At 39.2% G+C, this 17938-nt stretch overlaps 1 protein-coding gene across 2 annotated transcripts in view; it reads right to left on the bottom strand.

The window, feature by feature from the left end:
• The window catches only part of LOC145778016 (C2 domain-containing protein 5-like), a 62176-nt gene that overhangs the window by 11800 nt on the left and 32438 nt on the right, over positions 1–17938 (bottom strand). For both annotated transcript variants that reach the window (XM_082589400.1, XM_082589402.1), the window contains 4 exons: positions 13725–13824; positions 9909–10097; positions 8805–8916; positions 1727–1853 (listed from right to left, as the gene is read on the bottom strand). In XM_082589400.1, the coding sequence (XP_082445526.1) occupies positions 1727–1853; positions 8805–8916; positions 9909–10097; positions 13725–13824 (528 nt within the window). The remainder of the gene's footprint in view (positions 1–1726; positions 1854–8804; positions 8917–9908; positions 10098–13724; positions 13825–17938) is intronic.

Here is a 17938-nt window from a genome sequence, read left to right as displayed (position 1 = left end):
TCACAATGCAAAAACTAAGCACCAAGCACCTCTCTCTCTCATTTCAGAAAGAACTTCCTGATCTATCTCTGACTCTAAGCTGCGGTTTGAATTTCTGGAAAAAAGCTTCACACTTTTTGGCTTAATGTTAGAGCGGAATATCCACCATTTTCTGACCTATATGTATTCCAGTGGCTGATCCAGGGGAGTGGGAATTGGGGCGATCACCTCTCTAAAACACAGAAAAGTGTATTTACCGTGTTTTGCTTGGTCAGATTAACGTGAACCCACAGTCCCACACATCATGTGTTTTGTTGAAATCCCCTAAAGCTACTTGCTGGATCCGTCCCTGCAGTTGCCTCACTTTTGCCGTTTGTATCGACGTATCTGTGCGAGTCAGCGTTTTCAACGTTGTTGCAATCAAAACACTGTTTCAGCCTAAGCCACATTGAAACCGCCTTGAGACCAGCACTAACAAACATTGATCTCCCGCTGAACTTGCTTTGTAGCAGAAAGCAGTCGCACTCATTACATCGAATAGCCTAAGTGTGTTTGCTTTTTTATTTTGTTTCCGACAGGCTACGTGTATAGTAGTACGCTTAGAGTTGTAATGGTAGGAGGGGGGGGGGGTTAATTTTAATTTCAACTTTAGCCCTGATTTTAAGACACAACAGGACATTCTAAAACCTCTAGAAAAAAATGGAAATTTCCGTCCAAAACCCCTCTCCCCATCCTGAAAATTACTTTTCGCGCAAAATTGCCTTGTATTGCATTGACGTCGCTTTTTTGTTTATGACATTTAAAGTTCAAATATTGTTTACTACTGTACTAATATACGTTAATAATGTTGCAAGACAGCCGTAAACAGTTTTTCTGGTCTTAATTGGTTGCAAATCCCGGAAAAGTGATTATTTCAATTTTTGCGCATGACTACGCGCATGCGTAAAAGCGCACCGAAAATACAAATATTCTGCGCTGAAGAAATAAAGAATAGGCTACCACATTAAATTAATCCAAGGGTATTGTACAGGTTTTGCCACACAAGTATGCCTTAAGTAGCCTACACGTACGTATCATTCATTCTTACAAAGGTAGAACTTCAAACCTTCTTTGATATGATAGATTTATTCCGTCATTGACGAAGCCACATTTGTGTAGCGAAAGCTTTACTATACACTTGAATTTATCAATTTAATGCGGTAGCCTAGCCTACTCTCTACTGCTTTGATAGCAGTACACATTCATTTGGGTCATTGATAAATTCAAAACAAGATTGAAAAGTTCATTCACGAAGTTTTATTTTCGAATTTTGTATTGACCTGGCCAAATTAACAAATAAAATAAATATAGCCATATCCATTTAAAATCCATTTCGAAACTTTCACAAGCTTTTTGCTCTTTTGCATAGTGCATGAATATTTCTGTAAGCTTATATTAGTTTCGTGTGAAAAGGCTGCATGTAAAAATCTACTTCAGATGAAAGTCCCTGACGGTGAGATGTTTATAATAGGCCAGCCTATATGCAACCTTTTTTCCCACGATAAAAATGGCCTACTTTGGGGCCAGAAATAATTTTGAATGCGCATATTCAATTGTTGTGTAATAGAACTGAAAACAATGTAATTGATCCAACTCTGCTTTCGGATAACAATTTCAATACACCTTGCTTCAACAAAGCCAAGTGTCACAATGTTGGTCCATTTTCAATGAATCTCAAACAGACTTTCTATCGACAACCATACCTCACCTAGGTTGAGTAACGGCTTGGGGAGGGCTGCCAAACAAACTGCTGTCCCACTGGCAACACCGACAATAAGGTTCTCGCCGATGGTGATCTGACTGCTGTACCTGAACAAGGCGTTCATGCCTCGGATCTGCAATAAAAACATGGGAACATCATCCACAGCCACGACATAACCTCCAATCAAGAGATGGAATGGATCACCATCTGGCCATCACAAGAAAATTTATAAATTTTGTGGTCACTTACTGGATAACAGCAAAAGCGATGATACAAACACGATGCTGCAAACTTGCTGTATTTGCTTTCCTGGATAGATTACGTAAAGGTCTGTGCTATGTTATCAGATAGACACACAACCTTCACTTGGTCACTTCACACAACCCTTGAAAAATTTAGTGGGTCTGATTGACGAAGTGTCAAAATAGTGCGAATTGTTGAATTGAAATGTGCGAACTCACAATAACACCATGTGATAATGTTGTTAATGAGTCACATCTGCAATCAGCTGATTTAAATCTTGCCTTCTGATTGGTTAATCAATCTCATCTGTTGCAACGACCTGCAGTACAGGGCCGTGTGAGCACTACCTTCCCCTCCAAATCCACCAGTGGCCTGCAAACCAGGACCAGAAAACGTTTAGGGCGACAAACTCTTTCAAAGTAAAGAAAAAATTACAATCATCATTTCAGCAAAGAGTAAACAACTCTTATGATTGTCTAGAAAAAAAAAAAGTTAATAGGCTATGCCAACAATGCAGTAGCGGGTCTAGAAAAAGGTTGGGGAAGGACTAAGGATGTGACGATTAATCGGCATCGGAATCGGCATCGGAAAAAATTACCGATTCTTTCCGATTCTTTATCAAAGTTTCCTCATCAAAAGTAGCGCGAGCGCGTGGAAATACCGATCAAAGTAAACCGCATCAGCATCAACTAGCATTTGGAGAGCGGTAGTCTAAATTATGACGATTGTCCGCCATTTTGTAAACTCTTGTTTAGTAGGCACGAGATCAAAATACTTTCTTTCTTTGAAATCACGAAAAACGTTCAAAGAAAAAATCAGACCAAATAAAATATAAAAGTTGAATGAATACACAACGGTTAGAAGAAGGAGAAATGGATTATTACGTAAGTTATTAGCTTGCAGTATGCGAGGCGCTAAAAGCAAGAAGAGAAAAAGCGAGGGAGTATAAACTGCAAAGAAAATGAGAGCAACTGTCTGAAAGATTCAAAACGCTTTTAGAAAAAAACAAAGGGCGTCAATGGAAAACAACGTGTGAAGTTGCAAGTTATATCTTTTCAGACGCTGAATTGCAGTGAATTAATCTTGTCACTTAGTAAACACGTGAAAAAAGATTACCTCGTTTGCGCAATAATCACTCGATTGTTTGTTCAACCCATGAAACGGACAATGTTACAGCCAAATGCTGTCCCAGCTCTAGTCGGCAAAATTAGGGAGTTTTCTTTGATCTGTAGAATATACCTTAATGCAGACATTTTTAGTTGATGTTATTGCATTTTAATTTACGTGCCTTTAATTTTGAAGATTAAAAAGCGGAAATGTTCTTTGTAATTATTGTTTAATCGTTGTAAAATTCGTAGTCACTGAAAGTTGCTTAATGTTAATTTACTAAGCAGAGAGAAGTGAACTCCAAGTATAGGCCTATTACGCTTAATGCGTTCAACAAACAATCGTGTGATTGCGCAAACGTAACCAAACCAGCTACCCGGTAATCTTCACGTGTTTGCTAAGCAACAAGATTGTCTGCAACTCTGCGTTCGAAAACAATAGTAATTTCTTCACAAGATGTTTTTCTTTTTTCGCCTATTGATGCACTTTGAATGCAAGGCTGGTGTGTTACTTTTTTAAAGGTTTTTGTTTATTCAATACCGCTGCGTTCATTTTCTTTTACACTCTAGTCTTTTTCTCTTCTTGTTTCTGGCACCTTCTTGATTCTTGAATTCTGCGAGCTTTAAGCTACGTTTATTTTGCACTCTGTGAGCAATGGCGATTTTTCTCTTTTCACTGATTTTCGCGACAAATAAAACGCGTGTCTATCACCACTTTGTAGCGCACAAGAAGTAAACAACTACCGTAAAAAATCACGCTGTCTGGAGCAGGCGACAAAGTGAACGCTTTTAGACACTTCAAAGGCAGCAACTTGTAACAAAATCGCAACCACTTGTAAAGCGCCAACTAAAAGCAGCTTTAACCCTTTGTCCTGTGGGGGGGGGGTCGGGTGGGACTTGGCGCTTTTCAAAGCAATATCACTAAAGAACTACGCAATCCACACCTTTGAAATTTTTTGACTTTTCCTAAAAATTATTCAAGTATTTATTCCGCTTTAAATGGCATTGCTTTTGTCTATAGTTTTAGAGATATAACATGATTTTCATAACATACTCGGATATTTTAGCCTGCTACTAGCTAGTCCTTTTGTTTTCTAATTATACGGATTAATAGGATTACTGAGCTCCGTCGTGCGTGGAACTGCGACGCAGATATCTCGTGAGTTGGCTTTGTTGTAAAGCATTCGACCATAATGATTCTGCCTTTTGTTTGCAAACTCGAGTTTTGAGTTGCTTTGATTAATCTTTTAATTACATCTGGGTTTCTTTGAAATTATATCAGAGAGTAAGTATACGATAAGCCATGCTGAAAAAGATGTAATTTTACATAGTTTTCTATGGCCAATACATTTTGTTTCTAACTTATAACAAGAAGCCGTACGAAAATTTCTTGACAAAACTCAGTCTATCTCACAAAACAAACAAACTGATGTGGGAAGTTTTTTGTTGATTTCTTGTCGGAAAGCAACAAGGAGTGAGTTTTTGACCCGCCAATAAACTTCTGCATGTACCGGTACACTTATATTCACATAAATATTTATGGATGTTGTTAAAACGTTTTTATAAAAACGAGAGATTGAAGGATACTGAAAAGAACTTGACATCGTCTATCTAAACTGCTCTGCTTTTGTGGAAAAACACGCGCAGCGAAATTGTTGTGCTTTGACAAACATTGCACATACTGTATTGTCAGCAATGAATCTTTACCTAAATGGTAATTTTGCAGTTGCTTGAGAGATTACAAAATTATTTTTTCTCTACGAGGATTGAAAAGTTTTGATATATCTCAGCAGAAACACTATTAGGACCAACTCAATAATTTCAAACTTTGTTTTCAAATGTTGATCTTCAAAAGCTTATTTTCACAAAAGCTTACCTCAAAAAGGTATAGCCATATATCATTTTCTCAATAAATTTGGATGTTTATGTCATTTGGAGCAAAGTTGTTTGCTTGGTTGAAAGAATCTGAAATCAATGCCTTGATTTTGTAACGTATCGCAACGTAACCTATCAGTCAGCCGCTTTTGAGCCTTTTTGTTTTCGAATACATTTCCGTGACAAAAGATTGACTTTTGTAATAACGCCATCAACCGCGAAGTTGCATTCTCTGACTGCATCTAAAACGCGATACCATACTCAGCAATTTTTCTAAAAAATTGTTGCACGAAATACATATCTGACAAAATAAGGGAAATATGTTGAATTGAATTATTTTTTATGCGGATTGTTTTTCTTGTCTCCTAAAAGTAACTAAAAAAAAAATAAAAACGATTTTTATCGTTTGGCATAAAAATATGATATTGAGGTTCACCTTGGTTTGCATGATGAAAAATGAAAATCATAACAAACAATTGCTTGAAGTGATTTTCACAGCTATTTGATCCTTCGCGATGATATCAATTGTAGTTTCTATTACATGAAACCTGTTCAAACTATTTTTTTTAAAACTGTGGTTGATTCAAGAATATATTACTTTGTAAATATAACTTACTTCATTTTTGTGTTTTTACTTCGACTTTTTCACAAGCAAGACTTTACACAAAACAACTTTAGTGTGAGCCTACCCAATAATGTCGATAAGTTATTTGCAACGTGAGTCGATTGACCAGAGTAGCCTCAGTGGACCAGAAAGCTGTGGCCAAAACTTGATTACTTTTATCAAAATGTTTGCGCATTGGGAACAGCAATCACTTTGTTTCAAATCAGCAGATCACTTTTTGTCATTGGTTCAACGTCTGAACTAATATACAACAAAATTGGTTTTCTGGGTCTTTGGTTCGGAAAAACATCATTATGATGTATTGTTACGTGGTCTATCAGCCAGCAGTAGTTTATGCGCCTTTTGTTTTTGGTTATGTATCAATTACAAAAGATGGCTTTTGCAGTAATGCCGTCAACCGCAAACTGCATCTAAAATGTTATTTCAAAATTTGAAAAGAAAGAAATCTTCTAATGCCTAAGAAATAGCTTGACACAAAATGCATGTCCAACAAGTTAGAAAAACATGTAGAAATCCTTATCTTGCAAATCTGGTTGACAACATAAAAAAGCCGTTTCAATCGCTTAGACACAAACGTGCATTTTCAAAATATCAAAAGCCTTCAATTTTGCCGAAGAAAAAAGTCAAAATTTTAGTGATTTTTTTGTATGATAATAACAATCAGCCTAAAAAAGATTTTTTTTTCCAAGATTTGATATCTTGCTAAATGTATTTATTTTTCCTATCGTTATGCCACGACTTTGACTTTGTCACGCAGAACGGGAGTTCCCTTTGGCAATGTACAAACGACCTCTTCTATAGCCTACCAATACGATTTGACTAAACGATTATTGTCACTTCACTTTATCAAAATTGTTTGCAAAATTATTTCATTCAAAGTGATCATTGTTGGTAGGTATGGAATCAGTTTTGAAAGCAAATCACTAGCTAGAAAGCAAATCAGATACTTTTTACATCGATTCAACGTCTCTAGACGTTGAAACAATGTTAAAAACAAATAAATAGCTCCCTGGGATGTGCTGTAAACTGCAAAGTGTTTCTTGATCATGTATAACCAAATTGGACAGTATGAGTGTGAAAAGAAAACTGAACTGTTACAAATCAGTTGTTACACAATTGTTACAAATAAAATGTTTACTAAAGCTCATTGCTTGATTTAGTTTTAATATCAAGCGATGACAGTACATTTGAAAATGTGTAGACTATATATAACATATGGCTCAAAAATGACTTGAAACAGTTTATTTTGCCGTGATTTTGTCTCATTCTCTGCAAATGTTGAGACAAAGCGAAAGATTTTTGCAATGCCTCGGGCAAAACAACAAGCAAACGCAAGTCAGACGCCAATTACGATTTCATTGAAGCGTGGACGACGTCCACGCGTAAGAGATTAAAATCCAACACAATGGAATTATCCCGTCACACTCAATTATAAAGTAATTAAGAAACGATTTCTCAAGTCAAATAAAAAAATATGACCAACCATCAAATTATTTGATTTTTCAAGTTACGCTGTTGAACAAATTGCAAAAGATTTTCGATGCTATGTTGTCAGATAAATTATCTGCATCATGTGAAAATTTGATTGATCTATTTTGCGTAGTTTTTGAGTTACACGAGCTGAAAGTGATAGTGTCGAACCGACCCCCCCCTCCGCAAGTCAATTGGCCAAAATACGTCACAGGAAATAGGGTTAATCATTTAACCAAAGAATCGGCATCGGAATCGGCAAATATTTAAGAATCGGAATCGGCATCGGCAAAAATTCTGTAATCGGCACATCCCTAGAAGGACCAGAGTTTTTAACCATAGACAGATAAAACCAAGCAACCACACGGCATTTAACATAATACATTAAACTGAACATAAACTATAAACTACGAACGTTTTTGGCCATACACATGTTGGCCCTTTTCAAGTAACGAAAATAACTGATTTTACATCTACATTGAAATTAACTGATCTACACAATGAATTGAAAAACGTGTTAGTTAGTCAACTTAAATACAAATTTAACAAATGCCTTCGCTGCCTAAACTTATCCATTTATCTGAAAGTAGCACTGCTATACGAAATACATTTTGGTGCAATGCCTGTATAGCAGGGTTACTCAACTAATATTAACAAAGGTCCAGTTTGACAAGTTCAATATTTTTAACGGTCCGGTGAATGAGTTATTTCAAACGCAACCACGAAAGTTAATCAGTACCAGTACCGAGCCATCTTTTTTTTAGGTAAAATGCTACTCGATGTGGATAGTTGACAAAGTGCTGGGGGACGAAAGCCCCCCAGCTACTAAGATAATCACAAACAAAATTGCTTCCTCCCAATAGAAATCTGTTTAATGAGGCCCTGAAACGTTGCAATGAGGTTATTCTTTCAGAAGCCAGAGGTCCACCATCAACGCCCAGAAGGTCCGGATTCGGACCGCGGTCCGCCAGTTGAGTAGCTCTGCTGTATAGTGTAATTTTCAAAGGGTTAAGTAGCCTTAGTTCATCAACACCATTGCATTTATGTCATATAACTGAGCTTACATATGGTTTGATGAGTTTATAAGAGATCACTTTGGATTAAATTTCATAGCTTTGTAAATTTTGGGCTGGGTTTGACTAAAAATCATTGGTTTACATTTGAGCAATGCGATTATAAACACCCCTTTGTCTGGAACAGCGAAAAGGATCTGGCAACAATTTTGCATATATCGCACTCTATTCTCAGAACTAAGATTGCGTAAGTTGCGCTTCTCGACACGTTCTTGATCTTCCTGATGTCAATCATGGTGTGGTTTTATTATGAAAATATGAAAAGAACAAGCTCTGGAAAGAAAGGATTAAATCTCTTCAGCAAGTAAAAGTAACCATAGACAGCAAATGCCGTGAGATCCACAGGAATAATCTCCCAAAACAAGGAATTGCTGGAAAATATTGTTTTTGGTAAAAAATATGGTAGTAGACACATGTGTCCATGTGCAAACCAAAAACTGTTGTTTTAGTCGTCGTCCTTAGTTTTGACTGTGAATCGATGGTCGCCCTGGTTATGAGCTTCTTGTTATTGGATGTTGAAGTTCCGTTTAAAATTTTGCTATATTGCATTTTGGCTACATCATTCGATCATAGGACTATCACAGGCACTTAAAGTCATCGAGAAGATACGGGTTTTAATTAAAGAGTGTGCAAGAAGTCAACAACAAAAACATGTCATGACAAGCATGAACATAGCCCGAAGCAGATCCTACCTTGATCTTGTTGCACAGCCTCCGTTGAACCTCGTATTCGATGAAAGGGAGAACGTCACTCACAGCGGATGCGGCAGACTCGCCCTGGTTCTTCTTTTTGCTACGACAGAACCTGCATGAGGGATATAAGTTCAAAATATGCTGGCTGTGGCAAGCATATCAAAATGACTCGGCAATCCGCTCGCAAAAACGCAAAACGCACTGACATTCTATGTGTGCAACCTTTCGTCGTGTTTTTAGAAACCAATCAAATAGTATTAAAAAAAAGGGGGCGATTACTTTAAACCCGTATCAACGTATAGTCAATCGGGGATCCGCGTTAAGCAGACACAAAAGCATCAATAAATTTGAGAAAAATGTGAATACTATAATATTAACGACGACCTTTTAGAGTACATGTAAATTCAAACAGAAAAAGAAAATGATTGGTAGTGGCTGTTAAGCCAGGACCTTTGAAATTCTTCCTTTGAAACCTTTGAAATTCTTCTGTTGTATATCAGTACTCGATGTGGATAGTCATCATACATCATCATCATCATCATCATCGCGATTTCGGGTATTGAACCCTCTTCATTACAACTAATAGTAGTCGGGATTCGGTGTTTAAATATAAACATCAGTTTCGTCTTTTTTTTGGCCTACTGACTTAAAAGATGTTGAGCAACTTCACAAACGTTGAAAAGTTTTAGCGAAGAATGCGACGCAGGACACATGTTAAATTTATGTGAAATAAGTTTGCAATTCAATGTTTTAAAACACAATTTTGGTAGAGAGGGGATTTTTAACCATATATGTACAAATAAAACCTATGTGACCATTATAAAAAGTGACGATATAAACCGAATCCTATTTTTGGTTTCGAATCCGGATCTAAGATATCTAGAAACTGCCGGATCCGGATATCAAAAAACAAAAACAGCATCGGATCATTATCCTACAAATCTTGAATCCCTGCACGTCTGATGCACACCGCGCAATGAAAAGGTTATGCATCTTCAATCAGGTATCACAAAAATAGTGAAGTATCCGCTTTAAACCACAAAAGTATGCATTGAACACTATCTGGCCTCATATGGGAATCTCAGACACATTCCTGGGCCTCACCTTGCCTGAATGAAAGTCCCCACTCCAACAGTTTCAACGTAAGGGGGGACATCAATAGTTGTTAGCAATATTTGCGGAACCAATATACTGGGGTCGGCCGGCGACGGCAGATACTTTGCCGCGTCTATCCGTTCCGAATCTTCAGGGTGCACCTGAAACAGGCTGACGTGGCAGGTGGAACCTTTGAATCTGAACAAAATAAAAATATCAATTTATCGGCAGCCATTGGCGTAATTTTTTTTAAAAATTATCGAAATTAGGGGTGCTCTAAGTTATCTTATGAAAATTGTCAATATAGGCTAATCAATTGAAAACCTGACCGATGGAAAATGTTAAAACAAATGACTCAATCTAATAGTAAATTCAACCATGTTTAGCCTACGTCATGAAACGTCGAATCAATATAAAAGAAGATAATTTTGTCGTATGTGTAATCGAATAGACTGCATCGGCGTGTCAAACGATCAGATAGAAATGAAAACAAGTATTAGGCTACATGCGAGGCGAAAGTGATCTTACATTGAATATTGAAATATATTCGACTTTAATTTGTTCACGTCTGCCTTATAATGCGGCTTGCTATAAATTAATCACATCCAAATTTGTTTCTGCGGGTCGTTGTCTTGGAAACAAACTCCCGTGACAAGTTCTTCCATGTTTAATTTCTCTGCCAATTCGCGATGACTACCTATAACGGCCAAATTGTTCAGTCGTTGTTGCGTTTGAGTGCTGCGAAGGTAGATCTTCAAGCGTCGTAATAACGAAAAGGAAAGTTCGGCTTCACAGGAAGAAGTCGGCATAACAATGTAAGTTACCAAAGCTGCATATATATTTGGCATTATATCGACCATTGACGGCTGTGCAATGAATTTCTGACGTAGCGTATTCACTGTCACAACATCACCGTCACGTTTGCAACAAGCGAACTACTGTTGGCGTTCACGCAGCAAATCCTTGCGTTGCCAGTCACCATCATAAAATTTGCTTACTTTCGTAACATCGGCTTCTTTCATTGTGGGATTCTCTAGCAGCTCTCGTAGCAAGTCTGCCATTCGGTATGATGAAGGGGAACGGCTAACGATTGCATCTGATGCCGTTTGCAGAATGTTTTTGTAGACGTTTGAGTAGAAAACAGCAATTTTCTTCGAGCCAGACAAATTGTTTTCTCTCGAACGGCACTTCTTGACGCAGTGCGCGTGTTTGTGCGTAATTGTTACGCAATAGTACAATCATGTCTGCCCTTGATATGTGTGGCGCTGCGTTCCACACACTAATGTAAAACACTGAAAATATTGCGCTTTCGTGAAACGACTTTCAAGAAAGAAAAAAAAACGTTATTTAGCAATGCAAATTTCCATTTGAATCGGTGTATTTTGTATGCAAACCAGGGCCCAGGGGTGCTCTCGCATTTATGTTGCTACCTCAGATTTTCATTTTGGGGTGCTCAAGCACCCTTAGCACCCCTGAAATGACGCCTATGTCGGCAGCAACAAATGAAGAAAGTGTCTGCCAACCTGCATTGTTCTAAAAGCACTAACTACCGCAAAAACAGAAACCAAATTTATGAGACAAAAGACTTCCTTAGCGTGACGCCAACGTTATGGTTGTAATCAACAAAAGTAGATTTCCCTTATTAACAAAGCGCCTCGACAAATCAGCAATGCTGACAGGATCAAACACAACTTCTTCTGTGTGTAAACCTTTTTCTTCTTCACCACGCCAAGGGTCAAGGGACTCTGCCTCTTACCGCCCTTGAGCAGAGGAGGCGACTCGATCTAGATGTTTGGGCAGGTGTCGAGCAGCCACTGAATTGATTCGTCATCCAGTTCGCGCAAACCACACACACTATTTGGCGCAGTTTGCAGATGGTGTGATCTGTGGTATGCTCCTCCTTGCCACACACAAGATGGAGCCATCACCAATTTGTGTGTGTTGGAGCGGAATAGTGTGCGCAAGCAATTGAGTGGCCGGTCTAAAGTCTTTCTTGGCAAAAGCATTCCAGTTGGGTGGGGGGGCGGTGTCGGAAATACCAGGAGTTCTTCCACTCCAGGCTCTATTGGTAGTCCGCCCAGGTAGTCGCACTGATGGATTCGTCTTAAGTGGTTTTCATCAGGAGTTGTGCGGCCTGTACAAATGGGTGTCTCGATTTTAGCTTTCTTGCATACTTGTAGAGCCTTGAGTGGATGATTTCTTTGCGACGAAGCTCAGCTGATTGGATACCTGCAAGGACAAGGAGATTGTCCGATGGTGTAGAACGTAAACATCCAGTCACAACACGCAAGGCATCATTCAGGGCAGTGTCAATTTGATGGCAGTGGACACTGCGACTCCAGGTAGATGCACAGCATTCTGCAGGAGTGTAGACCAGCGCAATGGTGGCATGCGCAGGGTGTCAGCTCCGGCTCCCAAGCCAGAGCCGATCAGTCGCCTGAACAAAGCTGTGTATGATATCTTTCTTCATAATGACTCCAAATGTTGATGGCAAGTGAGCCGAGTGAGCAAGTGAGTCCAGGACCACTCACAAATATTTGGGGTTTGGGCAGAGACGCAGGATTTTCCATCAGTGTTGATCTTGAGCTCACGTTTCGTTAACCAGTTGTTCAAATGGAAGGCTGTAGTCACTGCTTTGATTTGGCTGAACTTCAATCTCCATTACTGGAACTAGCTGTATGCCGAAAGTGTTAACATAATGTTTCCCATGTTTCGACTGATGTACAATGACTAAACCATAAGCATACTTTGCAGACACCTTGTTTGGGCAGGTCGTGGGTGCAGATGTTAAACAGAAGGGGAGCGAGGACAGATTCCTGAAGAAAACATTCTTAAGGCGTTGTAACCTGCTTGCTTTACCATTTCCGGGGTGAGGGTAAAGCTTCTGTTGTAAACGAGCTCCATGATCATGCGGACCATGTGCCTGTCCCGGAGCAGGCGGAGGAGTTTGCAGGTGAGGCCTTGATGCCTTGATGTGAGGCCTTGATGCGGTGTCGTATGCAGCTGTGAGGTCAAGAAACACAGCACCAGCTTTCTTCTTTGCTTCAAAGTAATCTTCAATGTCTTGAGTCATGAGAGTGACTTGGTCTACATTAGATTTTCCATGTCGAAAACCAGCTTGCTCCCTGGGCAAGAGTGGATCTATAATTGGTTCGACTCGAGTGTAGATGAGACGTTCGAAGAGGTAGAAAGGACTGCAGAGAAAAGACATAGATCGATAGCTATTTGGAACCTCTTGTGGCTAATGAGGCTGAGTGGCTTATGTGGTTAATGATTGCGACTACTTTGGCTCCTCTCTAGACTTTAGGGATTTTGAGTTGGCATAAAGAGGAATCGGCACAATGAAGATTTCATAGCGATGCCAGCATTAGTACACGTTCGGGCCAAATGTTGTCAGGGGCACAAGTTTTGGTTGAGTGAAGGGCAGCGGTGAACTCGACCGGTGTGAATTCACTGAAAATACTTTCCTCGTATGGTGTTGGTATTTTTCAGAGCTCAGACGTTTCTTTCTTTACAAAGTTTGGAGGACTTGCGGTCGCCTGTCTCATAGGTCCCGTTTTCCACTAATTGTGATCCGATGTTATTGGCAATAATGGGACATCATAGAGAGGAGCGTGCCGAGCAGCCTGCAAGCCCTGAGCTCGTACAAACACAACTTAGTAACAAAGACTGACAAAAATTATGCTTCTCTCCTTTGAATGGCAATTTTTTTAATCACTGAACTTTTATTAAATTAATTTGAGACTTGTGGTGGACACCAGCAAACTTCCATTGGTGCTGTCACTGCAGTGGGATAAACAACTATAACATAGAAAGAGCCCTCACCCGAATGAATCCAGCTTTCTTTCTCTCTCTGGGGTTTCTTCGACGGAAGGAAGACTTACACTGGACTTCGTGGGAGATACGTTTCGAGGAGTATTCCCATCTGAAAAAATATTAGTTGGATAGAAAATAAATTTCTGCCTGCAGGAAAGCCAGATTAAACGTGGCAACAAGCAATGGAAAGGTGGTTGCGTTACTGATGTGTCGATATTACCTCCTTTGCTGAAAATAATTTGATATTCACCAATGGCTTACTACAGGGGTGTGCAAACTTTCAGCACTGTTGGGCCAAATACCAATAATAACCAGTTTGGTCCGAGGGACACAACTGGAAACATCTATTGTTCAGTATATTATGACGAATGTGCACGCAACTATTGACCACGCAGCTACCTCAAGCCCAGCTAGTCTAAAGGCGTCTTCAAACAAAACGTGGATAGCGGGAATCGCAGCAGGGCGATCAGCGGATGGATGTTCACACACAGCACGCAAGGAGGCCATTCAACCGTAAAACAGCAGAGGACTTTTGTTTGTTTTGTTTGGCGCAAAGTTTCCCAACCCGAGTCCGCGGACTCATGGGTGAGTCCGCAAGCACATCAACTAAGATCATATATGTAAGCAATATGTGTTTCAATGCAACTCAACGGAATTGTTTGTTTAATTACGTATATTCGCACACTGGGCTTTTATTTCATTCGAACATCCGTTGGCTGTCACGAGGAAAAGTGTTAGAGTGCCAGCCTACGCAATAAAATCGGTGCTTTTTTAAAAGAGCAGAATCATAAACTTGCCAGGCGATTCACCGACAACGAGTGGTTTCCAAATTGCTGTTCTTATCTGATTTTTTCAGCCATTTAAACCAGCTGAACACTACTATGCAGGGAAGAAATAAAATCTTATTGGATGTATCGGAAGACATTGTCGCATTTAAAGGTAAAATGAAACTGTGGATTAGGGTGTCCCACTTTTAGGCGACTTTTCAGGAAAATTAGGTTCGGGTCAAATTCTGACTGGATTTTCGTCACTGATTTCAAAAATGACATTATTTTTCATTATGACGTCATCTTGATGCGCCAGCTAGCGTATTTTTGCTATTTTGGCCTTATCACGAATATGGCAAGAGCTAGAGAGTTGGAACTTGCGGCAAAATGACCGAAAGGAACGATTTCCTATTTGTTGTCAACACAATATGAAACGCTAACTGCAACAGAAAAGGAGTTATTTTGAAAAAACATGTTTTGCTCATTTTTGGACAAAAAAATAAGAAAAACGGCAATTTTGCTACAGTGACGCTTTTATTTCGGTAGTTAAGTTGCTGTGCTGCGCTACATTGTTTAACAATTAAGTACAGTGGTAGTAGTCTAGCATATTGTATTTACAATTGATTATATACCTCAGCATTAATTTTTACATGCATGTTGCAATTAGGCTACTAATACTAGCTAACTTTAAACCCTTCGTTTAAAGATCTATCAAACCAAACCATCATTCAACAACACAACACAGTTCAATGGGATTATTTATCCCTCCAAACTGTGCAAAGCAGCACAAATGTGCAAGTTTGTTTTGGCCAAATCATCTTGGTCATCTCGAATCAAGCCTTTCACAACGCGCTTCAGTCTGCCAATGAAGCGCTCAGTTCCTCGATTGTTGTTGTTGATCATACGCCGAAACACTGATGGAGATGAAAAACATGCAATGCATGGAGCCATCTTACTTGCTTCGGAGAAAAAAATCACGTAAGTTGCCACGCTTCAAAAGCGTCTGCTCGACATCAACGTTTCTTGGAAAACTTTTCTGTCTTACGGCATCAGCAGCAAAAGGCGGAGCTTCAGCGTGGAGAACTTAAAGCAACGTTTTTAGGGCTCAACCATTGGGATGCATACTTAACCAAATTTTCAGAACAGCGTTAAATACTGGTTCATCAACAGATTTATATGCAAATAATTAATCTCTTGTAAACAGTACAATTGAGGGACCTTCAGCAGCGGAAGGTTTAAGATGGATGACTAAAAATGCTGGAAAATAAACACAAACAATGAAAGAAACCATACGTTGAAGTTTGGGGATATCCTGAAGCCCAACACAATACCCAAAAATTAGCATTCTTAAGTAACCACTCGCTGTTATTCAACGCGCATGGGACACGCTTTCTTGACGATAAAAAGTAGGGGTTCAAATTTCCTGGAACAACCATCACTAAATGAGCTGCCAGAGCAAGAAGACACGTATGGTCGCTACGAAAAGATGAGTCTTTAGCTTCTTTCTTGTGCTCAGAAAACCATAAGATGTTGGCTTTTAAATGATTTGCGGCTATAGCTGTGATAGAAACTTTACAATCTTGTCGGATTGTCAGATGTTGGGGCTTAAGTTTTGGTATTTTCTTAATTATGTTCATCAAACCACCATCTTCGTATGCATTAGGGCCTTTCACTTTGCCTTCCAAAAAGCTTTTTACGTGTGTAAAATAAATCTCATTTACATAGAAGAGACATTCAAGAGTGTGTACCACTACTATACTAGCTACTACCACTGTACTTAATAGTTAAACAAGGTGGCGCAGCTTAACAATCGAAATAAAAGCATCACTGTAGCAAAACCCAAGCAAAATTGCCGTTTTTCTCATTTTTTTTGTCCAAAAATGAGCAAAAACATGTTTTTTCAAAATAACTCCTTTTCTGTTGCAGTTAGCGTTTCATAATGTATTGACAACAAATAGGAAATCGTCCCTTCCGGTCATTTTGGCGCAAGTTCCAACTCTCTAGCTCTTTCCATATTCGTCATAAGGCCAAAATAGCAAAAATCCGCTAGCTGGCACATCAAGATGACGTCATAATGAAAAAATAATGTCATTTTTGAAATCAGTGACGAAAATCCAGTCAGAATTTGACCCGAACCTAATTTTCCTGAAAAGTCGCCTAAAAGTGGGACACCCTACTGTGGATGCATCGAATGGAAAGTGGGAAGACAGCTGCTTTTCCTGCTTTAAACGCATTTTTGGAAGAAGAATTTGATATGAAGAGCATCGGTGAGATCTTTCTTGAGCACCTTACTTCATTTATGTTCGAACTGGACAGATATATTCTTTCCCACAATTTCAACGAAGAGTTTAAGTGGGTACGAAATCCCTTCGAGGTTTCAGCACTACTGGTTTATCCGGAAATAGATTGCATTGGTGAACAATTGGTTGTGCTGCAAAGTCGACAGCTGAGGAAAGAGAAATACAAAAATGTTTCTCTGACTCAATTTTGGGCCAACGTCCAAGTAATGGAACCCAATCTACCTGAACTCTGTTTGCAGGCAACAAGAGCTCTTTTGCCCTTTCCGACAACATATCTTTGTGAAGCTGGTTTTTCAGCACTAGCTATGATTAAAACCAAGTACCGCAACCAACTACAACCAGAAGACGACACCAGATGTGCCTTAAACGACCATTAACCCCAATTTCCATGAACTGGTGAAGCAAGTTCAGGGACAAGGTTCCCATTGAAATTTGAGAATGTGAGCAATAAACAAATTTCGCTAAAACAAGTTATTTTGTGATTGCTGTAACATGAGCCACAAAAGTTTGGGCTGTTGCAAAAATAGTCCGTGAATTGAAAAGGTTGGGAAACACTGGTTGGCGTGTGGACGACTTACAATTAAGTTAACTTTTGAGTTGTGTGCTAGCCAATAGAATTAAGCTACCACAAATAAAATGTGACTACAAACAAAAGATGCGACTGCAATTGAGAAAATACCATTGAAACGTCTCTCCAGAGCTAGCATTCTGCTCTCACGCATTGAAGGAGGCATGTTGCAAGTTTTCTTTTTCAAAAACAAGTTTTCCTTTTTTTTCTACTGTAAATACTTCACCACTTTTAGGTTTATTTTATTCTGACGATAGCTCATGAAGGGAGAGACGAAAACCTCCAGCTTCGAACTATGTGCAACCTTCTACTCACAATCTTGAACATTTGTACCAATCAACTCTTCATGTATAAATCTTTCCACATTCACAAGTCACGTGAACTCGGAAAATCCAAATGCGCCATGGTGGCACCAAAATAACAACTCTTGTTGACAGAAGGTTCAGTGAGGAGGCAGCTTCACCTGGAAGACTACCAGGTCGTGACTTTTGCAGATGCTGCAGCTTAAACACAATTCGTCTCCCTTTTTCATTTCTCACGTAAAACCTTCGAATCTAAAATCCCGTCACCCAAAAAGGTCGATATTTA

The sequence above is a fragment of the Aplidium turbinatum genome, chromosome 10 (genome assembly GCF_918807975.1).
Source record: "Aplidium turbinatum chromosome 10, kaAplTurb1.1, whole genome shotgun sequence".
NCBI classification, from domain to species: Eukaryota; Metazoa; Chordata; class Ascidiacea; order Aplousobranchia; family Polyclinidae; genus Aplidium; species Aplidium turbinatum.
The sequence above is the reverse complement of the archived record's forward strand: the minus strand, read 5'-3'. Positions and strand labels throughout refer to the sequence as shown.